The sequence below is a fragment of the Phyllobates terribilis genome, unplaced genomic scaffold (genome assembly GCF_046119375.1).
Source record: "Phyllobates terribilis strain yellow unplaced genomic scaffold, ASM4611937v1 Scaffold_1__5_contigs__length_1240528914, whole genome shotgun sequence".
NCBI lineage: Eukaryota > Metazoa > Chordata > Amphibia > Anura > Dendrobatidae > Phyllobates > Phyllobates terribilis.
This window is the reverse complement of record NW_027362761.1, coordinates 688,112,662-688,133,032: the sequence shown is the minus strand read 5'-3', so window position 1 is coordinate 688,133,032 and position 20,371 is coordinate 688,112,662. Positions and strand designations below refer to the sequence as shown.

The 20,371-nt window shown below is 42.6% G+C and overlaps 2 protein-coding genes across 3 annotated transcripts in view; one reads left to right on the top strand and one right to left on the bottom strand.

Annotated features, from left to right (window-relative positions):
- Positions 1–109: 109 nt before the first annotated feature.
- On the bottom strand, positions 110–20,213 carry POLR2E (RNA polymerase II, I and III subunit E). 2 transcript variants are annotated; one of them, XM_073685407.1, is made up of 7 exons: positions 19,953–20,199; positions 14,120–14,294; positions 13,926–14,041; positions 13,687–13,767; positions 12,073–12,131; positions 11,188–11,266; positions 110–418 (listed from the first exon to the last, which is right to left on the bottom strand). In XM_073685407.1, exons 1-7 carry the CDS (start codon positions 20,007–20,009, stop codon positions 353–355), a joined length of 633 nt encoding a protein of 210 aa, XP_073541508.1. In that variant the 5' UTR covers positions 20,010–20,199; the 3' UTR covers positions 110–352. The 2 variants fall into 2 exon arrangements, with proteins under 2 accessions (XP_073541508.1, XP_073541516.1); XM_073685415.1 differs by lacking the exon at positions 14,120–14,294 and having other exon boundaries at positions 19,953–20,213.
- LOC141273492 (uncharacterized) overlaps positions 20,046–20,371 on the top strand; it is a 123,270-nt gene continuing 122,944 nt past the window's right edge. Inside the window, exon 1 of the mRNA XM_073685394.1 lies at positions 20,046–20,224. The gene's annotated coding sequence lies outside the window, so the exon portion shown is untranslated. The remainder of the gene's footprint in view (positions 20,225–20,371) is intronic.

The window sequence follows — 20,371 nt, the reverse complement described above, 5'->3', positions numbered from 1 at the left end:
CAGAGACTGAAAGAGATTGTGCATTTGTGTGTGGAAATTATAAATCTTGTAATGTGTAATTGCTTAAAATAAAAAAAAAACTTTTTTTTCCCTTAAAGACAGAAAAATATATATTTTATCAAAATGCATTTATTTACTTGAGGTACAAGGCAAAAAAATAAATCACTTTATAAAAGCTAAATATAACTGCACCTGTGCCACTTACAGAAATGCAGATAACATAATACACTCGTTTATAGTAATTAAGAAATGCAGACTAAAGTACTTTAGAAAATCTTCCAAGGATGCTCTGCATTGTATCACTTCCTCTTGAAGTTGACTCTAATAGGTGCTCAGGTTGTCGCTGCAAACCTCATTGTACCAAACGATAGGTGATGTAGCGGCCAGCAGTCTCACTAGGACGTATGATCTTTACCACCTGCAAGACAGAAAGAAGGTTACAGAGGTCTTCCCATTAACAAAGTACACTTCAATTAATAGATCTTGGAATAATAATGAGTTCCACAATTGGATGTGTTTAATAAAATGTTCCTGTGCTGAGATAATCTTATAAATGTGCCCCTGCTGTGTACTGTGTAATGGTTGTGTCTGACCGTGCAGGAACATGGTCTGATCATACCACATCTCCTGGGCAGGGGAGGAAGCAAAAGAGAGTATACAGGCAGGACAGCAGGGGATCACAGCTGATTCTTTCTGTGAGGGTCTCTAGAGAGGTCTGGCAGTAGACTGGTCACTAATGTGAACATAGTGAGAGAAGTGGGGTGGGGAGTGGCACATTTTTGAGAGGGATTACATCCATGTTACAGAAAGGTAGGTGGCGTACGTGTAGACCCTCACCTCTGAAACAATTCAATAGATAGCTGCTGTGACTATGCCTGAGTAACCAGACTGCAGATAATAACGTTGGAGGAAGGATGAATTCCGAGAGGGTGGTAAATACAGGTGTAGCTCTTCGTCAAAGTGAATGGTAATAGTTACACAAACCAGTTTTCGGCTCCAGACCAGAGCATTCATAAGGGGAGTATGAAGGATTTCACGCTGTAAGTGGTTTAAAACCATAATTTGGCAGTATAAAAGTTCACAAACGTGGAGTTTAATTCCCACATGGTAGCGTGGTTTGGTTACAATGCGTAGTCATTCTGACATATGAACAATTAAATGGATAACTGTGCATAAAACCTGTATAAATAAATGACTAACTATAAATACAATACACATAACAATATATGATAGATCTAAATAATGTTAAAATCAATGAATTCTCATCACTATACACAACTAGACTGAGTTTGTGTGTCAGTGGATTCTTGTGTTACCACTTGTAAGGACATATTTTGGCCAGTAGACATAGGTCCATAGGCTCACAAAATAGCTTATGGTTTTTTCATTGAGACCATAAGAGCAGATTGTTCCCAATTTATACATTCAGTAAATTTCTCTTTTCTTTAGTATTTATACGTGTGATCCGATATTTGATCAATTGGAATCATTGAGATGTGATTTGGATTATTGAGGAGAAATATGGTGCAGTATCTAGATAGACCACGCTTCATAAATGTATTTTTATATTGGATCGGCTTGGTCTCCAGATGGAGCGCCTGTATGGTTCTTGTGTATTGTGTGCCGCCTCAACCCAGGTAGACCATGAATCGGGCCTGACATGTTCATTTTGTTTTAAGTTAAGCATGTCTCCTGTATGGGGTGATGGAAAAGGTGGGGCGTTGTCTCGGATAAGCATTGTGCAGTTCCACATTGACAGCTGCCAGGTACAGCTTGTTAATTGCATTTACTGGAGTGTTATTTCAGTTTTCTGGGCGCTAGCATGTTTGTGATAGTTGGGGCCTGACGAAAGCTGATGGATAGCTTCATGGGAATTATATCTTTTAGGAAAGGATCTTTGAGCACAAATCTTCCAATTTCTCACTAATATTTTACAGATTTGGAGATGTAATCTATTAAAGGTAGTAATGAGGCTTTAGTTAAACCCCTTAATGACCGCCGATATGCATTAAAACGGCGGCCCCTCTGGGGGTTCTTATTCACTCATCGCCTTTTAAAACGGTGATCGGGAATAAGGAAGGTAGTAGCAAGAGGTTAAAATATCAATGTTTTGTTTATAGTAAAAACATATAGAATTAACACCCAAAGTGAGGTGTGCATATAAAAACACGGATATACACATATCAATGCAAACTGATTTAGCAGACAAAAAAAAAAAATTCTCCTGGAATTATTCTTTTCAAATCCAAAGTACACTGCTCAAAAAAATAAAGGGAACACTTAAACAACAGAATATAACTCCAAGTAAATCAAACTTCTGTGAAATCAAACTGTCCACTTAGGAAGCAACACTGATTGACAATCAATTTCACATGATGTGCAAATGGAATAGACAATAGATGGAAATTATTGGCAATTATCAAGACACCCTCAATAAAGGAGTGGTTCTGCAGGTGGGAACCACAGACCACATCTCAGTACCAATGCTTTCTGGCTGATGTTTTGGTCACTTTTGAATGTTGGTTGTGCTTTCACACTCGTGGTAGCATGAGACAGACTCTACAACCCACAAAAGTTGCTCAGGTAGTGCAGCTCATCCAGGATGGCACATCAATGCGAGCTGTGGCAAGAAGGTTTGCTGTGTCTGTCAGCGTAGTGTCCAGAAGCTGGAGGCGCTACCAGGAGACAGGCCAGTACACCAGGAGACATGGAGGGGGCCGTAGGAGGGCAACAACCCTCCAGCAGGACCGCTACGTCCGACTTTGTGCAAGGAGGAACAGGAGGAGCACTGCCAGAGCCCTGCAAAATGACCTCCAGCAGGCCACAAATGTGCATGTGTCTGCAAAAACGGTTAGAAACCGACTCCATGAGGGTGGTATGAGGGCCCGACGTCCACAGATGGGGGTTGTGCTCACAGCCCAACACCATGCAGGACACTTGGCATTTGCCACAGAACACTAGGATTGGCAAAGTCGCCACTGACGCCCTGTGCTCTTCACAGATGAAAGCAGGTTCACAATGAGCACATGTGACAGACGTGACAGAGTCTGGAGACGCCGTGGAGAGCGATCTGCTGCCTGCAACATCCTTCAGCATGACCGGTTTGGCAGTGGGTCAGTAATGGTGTGGGGTGGCATTTCTTCGGAGGGCCGCACAGCCCTCCATGTGCTCGCCAGAGGTAGCCTGACTGCCATTAGGTAACGAGATAAGATCCTCAGACCCCTTGTGAGACCATATGCTGGTGCGGTTGGCCCTGGGTTCCTCCTAATGCAGGACAATGCCAGACCTCATGCGGCTGGAGTGTGTCAGCAGTTCCTGCAAGATGAAGGCATTGAAGCTATGGACTGGCTTGCCCGTTCCCCAGACCTGAATCCGATTGAGCACATCTGGGACATCATGTCTCGCTCCATCCACCAACGTCACGTTGCACCACAGACTGTCCAGGAGTTGGCGGATGCTTTAGTCCAGGTCTGGGAGGAGATCCCACAGGAGACCATCAGCAACCTCATCAGGAACATGCCCAGGCGTTGTAGGGAGGTCATACAGGCACGTGGAGGCCACACACAATACTGAGCCTCATTTTGACTTGTTTTAAAGGACATTACATCAAAGTTGGATCAGCCTGTAGTGTGTTTTTCCACTTTAATTTTGGGGGTGACTCCAAATCCAGGCCTCCATTGGTTAATAAATTTGATTTCCATTGATGATTTTTGTGTGATTTTGTTGTCAGCACATTCAACTTTGTACAGAACAAAGTATTCAATGAGAATATTTCATTCATTCAGATCTAGGATGTGTTATTTGAGTGTTCCCTTTATTTTTTTGAGCAGTGTATTTAAACTGACTACAAATTTATCCTATTAGCATGCCCTGTTTTAACGTCACACAGCGGGCTCAGAGGGCTTACTATTAATTGCTCAGTTATTTTGCCACAACCCAAGCACTTTTATTAGGGAGGTACTTCTTTTGCCCAATTCATACATGGGCCCGGAGCATAATCATGGGAATAAATGTCATCTTAAGTCAGATGTATCCGAATGGACCAGATGAGTTCTCTGAAGCATAAGTATACCACAACTTCAAGTCTCATACATTATCAATAAAATGTCATAACATTCATGTATATAAACAAATTTGGAAATCATGCTGCTTATCAATCCTTATTAGCAGCCCACAGGTTTCCGCATAATTATTGGACCATTACCGCCAATTTTATATACTAGAGGGTAGACTTATCTGACAAGAAGTCTCCTTCATTGGTGTCAGTGCCGGTTCCACCATGCTTGGGCTCCCGACGAGTGTCCTTACTCTTCAGGGGAGATAGCCTTATGCTATCTTGCTCAGAAGCTATGTCATACCTGACAAGAAGTCTGACAAGCTAAGTCCCACAAGCTCGCTGCTTCGGGATAACCCTGGACTCTGAGCTCTCCTTCAAACCTCATATCCAAGCCCTTTCCACTTTCTGCCGACTGCAGCTCAAAAATATACCCCGGATCCACACAGTCCGCAACAAGAATCTTCAAAAACACACTAGTGCACGCCCTCATCATCTCCCACAACCTCCAGCTCTATGGCCTCCCTTCCAACACTCTCGCACCCCTCCAATCTATCCTAAACTCTGCTGCTCGACTAATCCACCTGTCCCCCCTGTCAATCCCTGCACTTGCTCCCCATTGCCCAGAGACTCCAGTTCAAGACCCTAACCTTGGCATACAAAGCCATCCACAACCTATCTCCCGGTACTTACCAGCACACAACCTCCGATCCTCACAAGATCTCCTTCTCTGCTCTCCTCTTATCTCCTCTTCCCACAATCGCATGTAAGATTTCTCCCGTGCATCTCCCCTACTCTGGAGCTCTCAACCACCAACATACCAGGCTCTCACCTACCGTGGAAATTTTCAAAAGGAACTTGAAAACCCACCTCTTCTGACAAGTGTACAACCTGCAGTAACCCTCGCTCCACCATACCACTGCATGACCAGCTCTACCCTCATCTACTGTATCCTCACCCATCCCTTGTAGGTTGTAATCCCTCACGGGCAGGGTCCTCTCTCCTGTACCAGTCGGTGACTCGTTTTTGTTCAAGATTATTGTAAGTGTTTTTGCTATGTATACCACTTTTTCACATGTAAAGCGCCATGGAATAAATGGTGCTATAATAAATAAATAGTAATTTGTTGAGGGTTTCTGCTGTTAAGGAACCTTAGGGGCTGTGCAAATGTGACATGTCGCCCGCAATCTATTTCAGACAATTTGTGTTCCAAAATTCAAATTCTGCTCCTTCTGCTCTGAGCCCTGCCATTTGTCTAAAACAGAACTTTTTGACTACATGTGGGGTATTGCTGCACTCGAAAGAAAGTGGGTAACAAACCGTGGGGTCCACTTTTTGAGGTTGCCTCTTGCAAAAGTGAAAAAATTGGGGCTAAAGAAACATTTTAAAGGTAAAATTTTATTTTATTCCACTTTGCATCAATTTCGGTGTAGCACGTGAAATGTTAAAAAATTTCCTGACAACAATTTTAAAGTATTTGAGGAGTGCAGTTTTTAAACTGGTATCACTTTTGGAGAGTTTCCAATATATAGGCCCCTCAAGGTCCATTTAAATCTGAATAGATCCCTAAAGAAACACATTTAGTAAATTTGTTTTAAAAAAAAAAGAAAAAAAAAAAAAAAAAAGAAATTGCAACTAAAAACTTTTAACCCCTCTAACATCCAAACAAAATAAAATGACGTTTGAAAAACGAAGCAGCTGTAAAGTAGTCATATGGGAAATGTTCTTTATTAATTATTTTGTACAACATGACTAACAGGATATAAAGATTGAGTTTGAAAATTGCGATATTTTTCAAAATTTCTGCCAAAATTGCAATTTTTTTTCACAAATAAACGCAGGTCATATCAAACAAATTTTACCACTGTCATGAAGTACAATATGTCACAAACCCCCCCCCCCCAAAAAAAAAACAGTCTCAGAATCAGGGGGGGATCCACTGAAGCATTGCAGAGTTATTACTTCATAAAGTGACACTGAGCAGATTTAAAAAATTTGGCCTGATCATTAAGGTCAAAATTAGCCCGGTCACTAAGGAATTATACAATTTTTTTTCCCTTTGCTTAAAAAAAACAAATCTATTTCATCTGTTTTTCAGCTTTTTTTTGTATGCCTAGATGTTACTAGGTGTTTTGGACATTTTCTCTCATTAAATCATTATTTCAAAACAGTTGCTTTTTCTTTATATGGATCACCATCAATTTACTCAAAACTTATAAAACCCCCTTTAACCCACAAGGAAGACCAATTGTATGAAATATACATTGAGCCTTGAGCACTCTTGCTCATTTACCTGCTCTCCACCCTTAAGAATACTCCTCCATCATATTTAAAGGACTCAAAATGAATCGTAAAAGAACTTGGAAATATCAGATGAGAAAACAATACATCTTGCTCACAATGGATGTCGCTGCTTTATACACCAAGATTCAGCACCATATTTGAATAGTTTACAATTCCATCAAGATGATCCCGCTATCCCTCCTCCGCAGAAATCCTTCCCAACAGTCACATGGATTTTAGAAAATAACCTATTCTCCTACAGCAATTTCATTTACCACCAAGGGCTTGGTAATGCTATGGGTACAAAGGTTACACCAGCTTTTGCTAAATTCATTTATGAGCATTTTCAAGCAAAGATACATTATATTTATTCAATATAAACCAAAGAATTTATCAACCATAAAGAAAATGCCATTATTACAGAAACCTTTAAAACCACAGACAAACAACAAGGTACACTTCACCAGCTGTCCCCACAAAAAATGCTTAGAAAACATTCAGTCAGTTTAAAAGGAACGGTCAATGTGGAACTGCACGGTGCTTATGTGGCACATCTGAGACACCTCACCTTTTCCATCACCCCATACAGGAGACATGCTTAAACTAAAACAAAATTAACATGTCAGTCCAGATTTGTGGTCTACACATGAACCATATAGGCGCTCCATCGGAGACTAAACAAATAATACATTTATGAAGCGTGGTCTATTCAAACTATAAATATAATTTGCCATAGGCAACAAATCCCCAAACGGAGCACCAGAAAATATGACATTTTAAATTCAGAAAAAGGAATATAACTTTACGATTCGCAGGAGACAGTATAACCATTTGGATCTATTCAAGCTCTCATTTCATATACATCCTTATACTAGGATAAGTATGGTGCGGCCATAACAGCAAATTAGTATGTGGTCTATCCAGACACTGCACTGTATTTCACCCCAATAATCCGAATCACATCTCACTGATTCCAATTGATTGAATACCAGATTACACATATAACAGAGTTAATAAACTGAAGAAAAGAGATATCTACTGGATGCATACATTAGGAACACTCGGCCCCTGTGGTCTGAATGAAATAAGCTATTTTGTGAACAAAATATAGCAGTAACGTACTGTGACCTTTACTGGCCAAAATCTGTCTCTACAAGTAGCAGATACAAGATTTGTTCTATGGACAATAAAGCTAATATGTAACAAGAGAATCCACTGATACAGGAACTCAGTCTAGCCATGAAAGAATTATTCTAATCAGGTTTTAAACAGTTATTATTCATTGATTTTATAATCATTATTTATATTTTTCATCATATATTATATGTATTGTATTTATAACTTATCTATTTTTATCCATTTACCAATGTGTCATAATGACCATGTGTTGCAACCACACCACACAGGTATTTATTCATACAGTACAGACCAAAAGTTTGGACACACCTTCTCATTTAAAGATTTTTCTGTATTTTCATGACTATGAAAATTGTACATTCACACTGAAGGCATCAAAACTATGAATTAACACATGTGGAATTATATACTTAACAAAAAAGTGTGAAACAACTGAAAATATGTCTTATATTCTAGGTTCTTCAAAGTAGCCACCTTTCAGTGCGAGCGATGGCCTGGGGCGTAAAGGGGTTAAAAAAAAAAATGTGCCTAAGCACTAACAAGCAGGTAGTTGCTATCTACCTGCCTGCTGTACCTGGGGCCGTTCTCTGCCAGCACATAGAAGTTACAGACTTCTGCTGACTTTAACAGAGCGGCAGTATCTCTTCGTGTTGACAGGGTGGGACTACTGGTGTCATGTTGATAGACAGCTGGCTCTTCCCTGCCCAATTAGGGGAAGCTGGCTGTCAATCAGCATGATGCCAGTAGTAGACACGCCCTGTCAACAGGAAGAGACACTGCCACTCTGTTGACAAGGACCAGCTGAATCTCTTGCAGGAGCAGTCAGTGACCAGTGCTGAGTACATGACAGGTAGTTGCCTCTGTTAGCAACTACATGCCTTTTTAAAAAAAAAAAAAAAAAAAAAAAAAAAAAAGGATATCCCCTTTAACTATACTGCATTACCCTGAAATATGCTAGACCAGGCATATTAATTTTTTGCAAGGGGCCACATGAGAGACCATAACTGTTGTGGAGGGCCAAACCAATAGGCTGAAATTAATTCTACTCAAATTTTATATTACAAGTAATTGTATCACTTAATATTGAGTAGAATTAAGTATGATAACACCCCTCCATTATACCGTATGAGCCCCAATATAGCTCACCTATATACAGTGTGAGCCCCCACACAGCACCCCTATAGATGGGTGAGCCCCTACAAAGTTCCCTATATATAGTATGAGTCCCCACACAGCGCTTCCCCTAAATACACCAAAAGCCCCCCCAAAAAAAACATTGCGGGGGCAGAGGTTGCCCGCGGGCCGCACTTTGCCAAGGTCCGTGCAAGACTGATTTCTGTGTGTGCCCATGCCATTTTTGTGGCACATTGCTATAACAACGTAAAGGGAAAAAGAAAGCATGCAAAACAAGGGATCACCTATAAAAATCACTATTTTATTAGTTATATCACAAGACAAAAACAAACCACATAAAGTTAAGAACAATTAGTCAAAGTGTCACTACCCCCCTGAGAAAGCCATCAAGCCAGTGGTGACACGCATAGGGTTTCTTTTTCCTCCACATTGTTGCTTGTACACGCGGACTCCATTATTTACTTTATACCCTGTGTTTCACCAGTCAACTTTGGTGAGGTATCATTTCTGCTCATTGTGCCGATAGTATACTGCTCCGATGCACTCATTGCATGATTTTCATGCAGGAAGCACCACTAACACCAGGACCGGTTTTATTTTACCTTGCACTAAAGTCTTATTGGATATGATCTTTTGGCCCATGTTTGTCATGATTCCTTAATATCCAACGTTTTTATCTCCATCATTATTGTATTACTGCATTGTTGGTGCTAGTAGTTTAGTATATGCAATCTTTCCATGTTCAATTAATATATCCATATAATGTATGTATATTATTGTTCAGTGCTTCTCATTACGGCATTTTCTAACCAGCATCATTATAGGACGTGGTAATTAGTGCTTCAGCATTTGGTGTTCAGTGCATTGTTCTAACAGGCATGGGAGGTTAGGGATCCAGTCAGGTCCCCCATGCCCTCCAACCCAGCAGCATTCACTCATTTATGAGCAAATTCCTTGTCTAACCAGCCCTGTATAATTCTTCTGTAAAAATTAGGTTTAAAAAAAGCATTTATATTGTCCCCGTTTCCTATGCTAGTGGGGTTTTCACTAGTCGATGAGGCGATAGTTGCCCCAGACTAGTCAGCCCTCTTTCCATGTTATCACGCCCTTGTGGGTGTGATAACATGATTTGCAGAAGCAAAGCAAGTCATCGGCAGCTCCAGCAAATCTCGCGAATGCACGCTGCACATTTCGGAAGCGTCACTTCGTCTCTGCAGCCGAGTGTACGCTTCCCGGCTTCAGAGGCGCACTGCACATGACCGGAAGCCATCTTCTGAACTTCCGGTCATGCGCAGAGCGCCTCAAAAGGGCATGATAACATGGAAAGAGGGTTGACTAGTCTGGGCAACTAGCGCCCCATCGACTAGTCAAATCCCTCATTAGCATAGGAAACGGGGACAATATAAATGCTTTTTTTTTTTAAACCTCATTTTTACAGAAGAACATTATACAGGGCTGGTTAGACAAGGAATCTGCTCATAAATAAGTGAATGCTGCTGGGTTGAAGGGCATGGGGGACCTGACAGGTTCCCTTTAATCCTATTGTGGGTATGTCGTGATTTGCACATGTAGCCTTTTGGCTGTTTTAATTGTTCTTAACTTTACGTGGTTTTTCTTTTGTCTTGTAATATAACTAATAAAATTGTTATTTTATAGGTGATCCATTGTTTGGCATACGGCTTTTTTTTTTTTTTACATACTTATTTTAGTATGCTTAAGCCTGATCCCTTTCTATATGGTGGTGCCCTCTTTACATTATTATATCACATTGCTATAACTCATTGCGGCTATACTTTGTACCCTATACAATTTTATACATTTCAATAAAGTATTCGATTTTATGGGCACAATATATAAATATTTTAGATAGAGGCTGAAACACAGAATTCAGGGATGTGTCATTTATTACCACGTGTGGGGTTTACTTATAGTTTAAGTTTCATAACTTGTGATCAACATTGCTGGGCTACACTAGTCTGACTCCACCCATCCTGTGATAAGCCGCTCACTGTCTATGGACATTGTATATACAGAGCCTGGTGTGGGTGAGGTTAGCTTTCTCAGATCTGATTGCTAAATCTAAAAGCTCTGATTGTGTCAAAATGGCAGAACCTAGTAATCAAAGTGATACACCATTGAATTCAGGGTCTCTTTGCCTACATCAGGCTGCTCTCAGATGGGGTAAAAAAGAAACCTGTGTTTCATGGGTTTCTAGTGGCGTCAGCATGTTTTTAGTAGTCTCCTGATGGAATAATAAAGATTTTCTATTTTTAAAGAATTTTTTCGCTGGAGAATGCTTTCCCTGCTTTTTGCTTCATTATTACCTACGTCCCAGACTAGGATGTCTCCGGGTGAACAGCACCGCTGAGTTCAAGCCATGAAGTAACAAGTTAATGTGGTGAGCTGCTGACAGATTCCCTTTAAAGAACGTTACATTATATAAAAAGTTTTAAAAGTTAATGGGATCATACTAAAATAATGATTACACCAAAAATCACACAGTAGTTTATGGCCTAATCCACAGGAAATTTCCAACAGTACATTTTATGGCAATATGATAAAGCAGTTTTATCTCTTACCTGACCTCTTTTTAACCCAAAATATCTTGCAACTGGATCACCAGCCTGGATACGAGGAAGCTGGGATTCTCTGAGTTTACTGAATAAATGGTTAAGAAATTTTCAGAATTAAAAAACAAAAATCACCACTGTACTTTTGTACCAGACATTGATTACTAACAACTCGATATTGGTAAAACCATCTAAAATGTGGGTAGAAGTAAATATAACCAACTCACAGAAAAAGGACAAAAAAAAAATTCAAAAAACATCACAGAAAAAGAAGCAGCTTTACCAACACCAGGTCAGATAAAAAAATGCACCAGCAGGATGCAGAAGACCCCATGATAAAGGCAGGGGCAGCACGGGTGCAAAATACTGATGCGACAGCCACTCACAACCTACCAATTCATGGAGGGGGTGGCTGTGTAGTATTATACATGCACACAGATGAGGCTTGTATAGGACGTCAGTCACACAGATAAGTGTGATGCACAGTGTCTGGCTTACAGCTTATTGATGACACCCATACTATTAGAATTGAGGCATCTATCTTGTGGGGCGCACTAATATAATGCTGGGCAGCCAGCCTGATCTAATAATATGGGTGTAATCACTAGGCTGTAAGCCAGACACTGTACATCACACGTATCTGTGTGACTGGCGTCCTAAGCAAGCCTCATCTGTGTGCATGTTTAATACTACACAGCCACCCCCTCCATGAATTGGTAGGTTAGTGAGTGTCTGTCACATCAGTATTTTGCACCTGTGCTGCCCCCGCCTTTATCACAGAGTCTGCTTCATCTGCTGGTGCATTGGTAATCTGGTGTTGGTAAGGCTGGTTCTTTTTCTGTGATGTTTTTAGAAGTAAATATACTTGGATGCAGTCCCATCAATAAAGGATACTATCTTGCTAGTAGTTCTGTGACTTCATCCTTTGTCATGACCACATGTTCAGGAACCAACTGAAAAGGGTTAAAAGGACAGCATAAATTATAGTAGTGCTAGTACATGGCAATACCATACAACAATGTGCTCAAGGGCCCTGCAGGCAGAGGTTAATATAGAAGTATGTGATGCAATTGCTTGTCTACATAAATCTTATCAGTTAATGGGGCCAATGTGGACATCTGTCATTGATACATCGGATAGGTGACGAATGTCTTATTTCTTCCACAAAGGTCGCTTCCATTGAGGAAAGGAATGAGGAGGCCCATGAGCATGCACCCTACCGTTCCATTCTGAAATCTGTAGGCTTGATGGAGACAGCAGACTACAGCACACAGCCATGTCTGCCCGAGACAAACTGAACGGAGTGGCAAGGAAGCATGCTCAACTGTGGCACCATTCAAGCTCCTCTTCACTTCATTAGTTCACTAAGGAGTAATGAAGGCTTGGTACCCCCGTCCTAGTGATTTGTAGGGGTCCGTGTTGATCTGACTTTTTTGTGGTGCTTTCATAAAAGGATGATATGTCAAGTCAGGCAGACATCAAGCCATGTACTACTGGCTGTATAACCAGAAGGTTAGCCATACAAATTGGATATCATGAACTTGTGCATCCTTTCAGAAGATAGGGGGGGTGAGAGACACAGACAGATATGACATTTGCCATTTATTAGTGGGATCGCTGGAGCTGTGTGTGAGGGACTATTTTCACAGCAGGTTGGGGTGAAGGCAGAGAAGGTGGGGAGCTGGGGGAAGGCAGTAGATGGGGAGTTAGCAGAAGGTGACTGTAAAGCACTCCTAGGAGATTCTACTGCGTCTTGGTCACAAGGCAAGCTGCTGCCCACCCAAAGGAAATGAAAGGACAAATACAGCAGAGGACTGAATAAAGAGGCTGAAAATTACATTATTTCTGCATCATTATGGCCACAATAACAGCGGGTATTACTTTATAGATTTTCATTTTGTGGGTAAACCCCTTCAGGGTTTTTGTCTTTTCTTAGAAATCAGGCAGGCCCAGTATGTTCACACGTTTTGAATTTGTGTATTGAAAATCCAAAATGTAATTGCTGCATGATCCACAACAGAATAGGCACGTATATCTACTGTACATTTACAGCAAAAATCCCAGTATAGATTAGCCCTACTATCATTCAATCAGGCCATTGTGTTACATGGTGCAGCTGAAATAAGTAAAATGCTACCAATAAAGAAACGTTTGTTTTTTTTTAAAGCACAAACTAGTATCACACTAGTGAGCAAATTAGATGAGGAGCTGATCTGCAGTTCGTGTCAGTAGCTACTACACATTTAATGGAGCTGAACAGCACAGCTCTGTGCAACTTTTATATGCGGCCACTGCAGGAGCTAATGACAGCTGACTGGTGGGGGTGCCCGTGTCAGACGCCCATCCATCCACTGGATAGGTCAGCAGTACTACATGCCCGGGCACAAGTAGAATAGGTTACCATTTGTAGAACACTTCAGCAGGTTTTTGTTGCACAGCCCACTATAAAAACTGGCCTCCATCTTTATTATCACCAGTGTCTTTCGGGTTTCAGCGTGCTGAACTCACCTCATGCTCGGTGATGTTTATCAGAAGCTCCTGTTGCAGAAACTGCTCAAGGATGTATTTGGGAGCCATATCCACTAGGGACTAAATACAGAAAAGATTAACATAGATCTAATGAAATGCACAGATGGCAACGCACTTGGCCTGGAACTTGTGATAAATCCTTAACTATATCCTTATGAAAAAGGCATTTCACATCACCATTACATCTATAACTTGCAGTAAAGACCATTGAGAAGCACCTGCTTAGCAGACGGAGTCATTCCTTGCTGCACCACAATGATGGCTCTGGTGATGTTCTCTTCCTGCATCCTCTGGCAGTACATTTTGATGGTCTTTATTCCAACTTTTGGTTCCTCTGAAATGTTCCAGAAATGGAGATTATTTGTATTGCTCAATACCTGTCATTATACCATACACCCTCCATTACACTTACCAGGGAAAAATACAAACATCTGATCAGTGGGATCATCATTGTGAGCCACCAACACAGTAAGATCAGTTCGCCGGGGTCGACCCTCACTTGGCTTGTCACCAAACTGTGCCTTGAATTCATCTAATGTCTGGTCCAATTCATCTTGTGTCACAAGGTAACCTCGGTCATGGCACAACTGAGCAAAAACCGTGAAAAAGCTGAATGTAACATAGGTTTCTGTGCAATTATCCCCCATTTCTAATAAAGGACTACTTAGCAACTTAATACCCAGTACAAATTTAACCTTGTCAAAAAAGTTTCATATGCTGAACTCCAGGGCTTTGTATATACATCAGCTTTTCTACACCATATCATTCCACACCTAAATTAAAGCACCACTCCAGTTTTTTTCTGTTTATAAATCTGGTATCGCTTTTATTGCACCGACCCGAAGAATAAATCCATCTCATCACTTATACCGCACAAAAATAAAAATAAGGACTATTCTTATACTGCGGTCTATTTGTTCATTCTGCCTCCCAAAAATCAGAATAAGGCTCGGCTCACATTTATCCTGTGCTCTCCACTGAGTGCTTACACCAGGGTTTCCATGTAAATTCCCCAAAACCGCGATTCAGACAAAACTCCCTGGCGGAACCATTCACTTATGAGGCAGATGAAGTCACTTTAGACTGTGTCTTCCAGCGGTGTCCCATCATTTTAGGCATCTTGCTAGCGCACAAGTGTCTGTGCACACCTAAAAAGATGGATACCACCGGAGCAGACACGAAAAGGAGCCCAAAATGTCTCCATCTGCTTTATTATGGTGGGTGGTTTCGTCAGGGTTTTCATCTGAATCGCATTTTTGTGGGATTTACACGGAAACCCTGACACAGTGCTCATGTACCCCAAATTGTTACCAATAAAAACCTGAACTTATCCAACACAAAACCAGCCCCCACTCAGGTCCGTCATCTGTCACTGGAACTATAGGGGTTCCCACGTTACTAGAACAAAGACTCTGGAAAAGCAACATGGCTCCCACCCCTTCAAATTAAATTAAGTGAATTCTGCGCTCCCAAATCCAAATGCCCCCTCCTTCTGAGTGCCACTGTGCCTAAATTGCAATAAGTGGCCACATATTTGGCATTATTGTAGTGGGAAGTGCACTTAATTTACAGGGTGCGTGTCTCCAGAAGCATAAGCTGGGCACAATGTATGGGGGCGCTGCACTGTATGGCGGCACAAAATATGGGCACTAAACTGGCATATTTGCAATTCTCCAGAAAACAAGCCTGGCGTGGATGTTATAAAATAGTCACTGCAGCCGTACATTAATTCATTGAGAGGTGGAATTTATACAATGGGGTCACTTCTGGGGTTTTTCTGCTGTTCTGGCACCTTTGGGGCTCCACAAATGTCACCCGAAAACTATTCTACCAAAATTTGTGCTCCAAACAGATCAATTCAAACAGCCAAGTAGGGCTCCTTCCCATCCGATCCCTGCCATGTGCTCACACAGTAGTGTACAGCCACATATGGGGCACTGTCACATCTGGGCGAAATAGCATAATACATTATGGGGTCTATTTTCTCCCATTATTCCTTGTGTAAATTATAAGTTTGGTGCCAAGACAGTATTTTAGTCTTTTCACATCTAAATGTTATAAAGTTTCGTGAATCACCTGTAGGTTCAAAATGCTCACCACACCCCTAGATGAATTCCTTGAGGGGTCTAGTTTCCAAAATAGGGTCACTTGTGGAGGGTTTCTTCTGTTTTCACACGTCAGGGGCTCTCAAAATGTGACATGGTATTCACAATCTATTCCAGACAAATGGCGCTCTTTCCTTTCCAAGCACTGCCATGTGCCCAAACAGAAGTTTTTGACCCCATATGAGGTATCATTGCATTCAGGAGAAATTGCGGAACAAATTTTGGGGTTCATTTTCTCCTATTATCCCATTGTGAAAATTACGAATTTGGGGCTAAACCAACATTTTAGCAGAAAAAACGTAATGTCTGCAGCCCCTAGAGGCAATTGATCATATGGGTAAGCCTTATACCATAGATGATTATTTCCCATAATAATGATCAGTTCAAGTGAATTATGCACATCCTGTCTAAACTCCGGAAATAATATTATGTGAACACTGTTGCTTTACTCTGGTGCCATCTTGTGGTCATACTATATTACTGCCTGTCTTTACCTTTTCGTGAATTGGGACTTGTCTCATATATATTCTTTCTACTGACCGTGTATATGGATATGCTTTCAGCTACCTCTATATCTTTCCATTGTACATATTACTGTTGATGTCCTAGTTTGTGTCTCACCATTGCCCTACTATTTTTATTGTGCAATTGTATGTTACTGTCTGTCCATTGGTATATACACATCTTTTATCTTTCTAAGATTTGTAATAAAATTGATATTTTTTATCTTTAAAACTCTATAATGACTGATATTTCAGTGTTGTGCATTTTTTGGTGTCATTACTCCATTATTTGTATGATACATTCATTTGGGAGTTCCCCATTCCTTTGAGGGATTATGGTCTCTGTACAAACCCATAGTTTCGGTGTTATATGATTTCATGTATGGCTATTAGTGTTGAGCGAGTATATTCTGTTCCGAGTATGCTCGGGCCGAGCTCCGAGTATTTACAGCTGCTCGGTGATATGGTTGAATCGCTCCCGTGTGCATGATTTGCAACTGTTTGACAGCTTTATTACATGTGAGGAATGTCTATTTCTTACACATTCCTCACATGTAATAAAACAGTTGGAAATCATGCACACGGGAGTGATTTAACCTCATCACCGAGCAGCTGTAACTACTCGGAGCTCGGCCAGAGCATACTCAGACAGAACATACTCGCTCAACACTAATAGCCACGCGTTATGGGGGCTGTCCGCCCACTTTTTGTGGCTGCAGACTTGTGAAACTTCCCATAATGCACGCTGACGATTCTCCGGCGTCAACGCTGGGAACGGCGGTCAGGTGGCCACTAGTAAGCGATATGTATACTGCCGGCCAGAACCCAACTAGACTGTTTCCGGCCCCACTGAATACACTTGCATTGCGCGAGCCCGAATACACTCTAGTAGGCATGTGACCGCATGTATGCAAATCGCTTACTTGTGGTCACCCCCTCCTCTCTAGACACCAGAGAAACCTCACAGCGCAGTGCGATCCTCGTCCAAGTAACACAGCCTTATGACTTTTCCCTTCATCAAAGCAATTTTAAAGCATTCTGGTACAAAATTACTCTAAAAAGTTGAGTAAAAAAATGATACGACTTTTGGCATTTTCACGGGTTTCTCCAAGTTGTGCCAACATGGGTGGAGTTGGGGCAGGATGGACGGGATGCCATAGCTCATCTAATTATGACAAGCTGGGACCTTCCTTACACCAGAAATCTAAATCCAGACAGAGGAGAGCACAACTTGTGGCCAGGCACACGCCACTCACCGGACGCTCAGGATTCATTAAGAGACATTCAGCTACAATGAATAAGGAACATCTAACTCCTATATGCCCCCTTATCAAGGCTGGCAAGGAAATCCCCAGATTTGGGGAGTAGGGGCCATACTTCCGGTTCTTTCAGGAAGAGTTTTCATCAGAGGCAGGATTACAATGATAGGTAACCCCTATATACACGGCTGATAACACAGGATCCACCAATCACAATAGGCGATGTCACAGCTGACCCTGCTCCTGTCTTCACAATGATCTTTACACAGGTACAGGACCTGACACTTCAATAAGAGACAAGGTCAGGATCCCACCTTTGTGGCTATGTACAGGTGTTGTTTCCTAAAAGGCCGGATCTTCCTCTCCTCTGACATCTGCTGGAGGAGAGTGGGAAGGTCCCATATGCACTAGGGCCGTGATTCCCATACCCCATCCTCACGTCCCCCAACAGATCACATTCTTAGGATTTCCTTAGTGTCACACAGGTGATTGAATTCCTGAAGCCTTGACAAAATTTTCATCACTTGAGCAATACTTAGGAAATCCTGAGAGCATGATGAGTTGAGGGCCATGAGTATGGGAAACACTCCATTAGGGCTCCTTCACACGTCAGTGTGTCCGGTACGTGTGGTGACAGTTTCCACACATACCGGAGACACTGACACACGCAGAACCATTCAAATCTATGGGTCTGCGCACATGACGGTGTGTTTCCACCGACCGTGTGTCCGTGAGCAAAACACACTGATATGTCCATTTTTTTACCAGCAGCATGTGCCAAAATTTCTCATGGTGCAAGCGGTGACGTCAGTAAGGTTACCGCACTGCATAAGCCGGCTCACACAGAGCAGACCATGGGAAAGCGGCTGCCTGTGACCGGCGGTAACCTCAATGACGTCACCGCTGGTCACTGAAGCTGCGCCCTCACGCTCAGCGTATCCTGGATGCAGGGCTGAACGGTCGCATCATGCCACCGCTCAGCTATGCATCCAGATGTAGCAGAGTTGGGTTCTTTGTGGGACAAATGGATTATCGGCAGACAGGTGAGGATGTCTGTTTTTTTATTTTTATTTGGAAAACCCCAAATGGGTAAAACAGGGCCGGGGACTTTTAATTTCATATAAAGGACTTTACTTTTGGGGTTAGTAATGGGGGCGTCTGCTAGATGACTCTCTATTACTAACAACTGGGCTTGATGCCAGCTGACATCAACCCCACAAATATTTCCCCACTTGCAACCACATCATTGCAAGTGGAAAGAACGAGGCTAGGCACCAGATTTGGTGCCTCTTATGGATGCACCATTTCTGGGGCGGCTGAGGATTGATGTTCTTAGTTTGGGAGGGGGCCAATATCCATGGCCCCTTCCCAGGCTACTAATATCCGCCCGCAGCTCTCTGTTTAGCCTTTGCTGGTTAGTAATACTAGGGGGACCCTACGTCAATTTTCTTTTTGGGAGTACCCCTTTTACTAACCAGAAAAGGCCAAGTACACAGCTGTGAGCTGTTATTAATAGCCTGGGAACCTTTAAGGCTATTGGCCCCTTTCCCAGAATATTAACATTAGTCCCCAGGTGTCAGCTTTCCCTCAGCTGGTTAAGAAGACGGAGGGGCACCCCACGCTGTTCTTTTTACATTTATTTAACACACGATATTCACACACTGCAGGTGCTGACTTCAACTCCCATCATTGTCGCCTGGTCGCGTTGACGGCAGGGAAAGCAGGAGACAATGATGAGAGCTGGCTTCAGCACCGGGGAACAGCGCTGACTGTACGGCTTTTCCCCAGGCGCGGGAAGTGTCATACTGATACGGTACACACAGCACACAGACATCACGTTACTGTTTTTCCCGTACCGGTAACATCAGGGCGTGTGAAGGGGGCCTTACACTGTCAGCAGGTTTGGAGGACTTCATTCTAATGTGTATGGGGGTCTCTACAGCAATGTCTTCTACATTGTGTGTCATAAAAAAACAACAAGAACTGAAGATTTAAATAGAAACCCGGAATGTCACCGTGCCCTGCGCCCTCTGGGGGGCGTGCCACCGGACCGTTTATAGGCCCAGCATGTAAAAGCCAATAGTGGATAAAGCCAATGATTGTCTGGTGCTCGGCGGTAGTCAGGCTGCAGCACCCCAGACCGGCCACCACTAGACCTGGGGCGCTCAGGGACGGACCCCCACCAATCTGACATTGATAATCCAGTTAACGTCCTGTAACTGAAGCACTCCCTTGTTCCCTGTTATCAGCCAGGGTCAAACGGTGCACAAGTATAATGATTAGGATCCTTTCTCCATGTCACACCAGTGATAGACACTGGTCTTTATAAGGGGGAACTCTGCTTGACGCCCCTCATGGGTCATCCTGTCATCTCCTACCTGCATAATGGTCTTCCGGATCTTCCACAGCCGGTAAGTCTCCTCCTCGTCATCCATGTCTGATCAGGGCACGGAAACCGCTGCCTCCTCTCACACCACGAGGTCTTTCCTGTTATAGGTGTCCAGTAAGATGCCTGTCTGCTGCCCGCGAAGGGCCCTCTCTGACAGCACAGCTGTCCCGGATTTGCCTGCTGCCTTTTTCCAGCAGTGAGAAGCCCCAGCGCTGAGCCGCTTACCTGGCTCCCATCAGACTGCAGTACTGGTCTGTAATGGTGAGTATGGCGCATGCTGAATGTGTGGGCAGGACATGTCGCCACTGCTGGGGGTCGGCCGCCATCTTCCTGGCAGGCATGTCCGCAGTGACCCTCCGTGCCAGTGGATGCAGCCCTCCCTCCCTCACTGGACTGGGTCACCCTGAG

Excerpts from the sequence above, each read along its gene's own strand:
- POLR2E (XM_073685407.1), bottom strand. The coding sequence starts at position 20,009 with ATGGATGACGAGGAGGAGACTTACCGGCTGTGGAAGATCCGGAAGACC. Across the intron at positions 14,042-14,119 it reads GATGTTTGTATTTTTCCCTG|AGGAACCAAAAGTTGGAATA; the intron begins GTAAGTGTAATG and ends GGAACATTTCAG. Across the intron at positions 11,267-12,072 it reads ACAGAACTACTAGCAAGATA|TAAACTCAGAGAATCCCAGC; the intron begins GTATCCTTTATT and ends CCATTTATTCAG.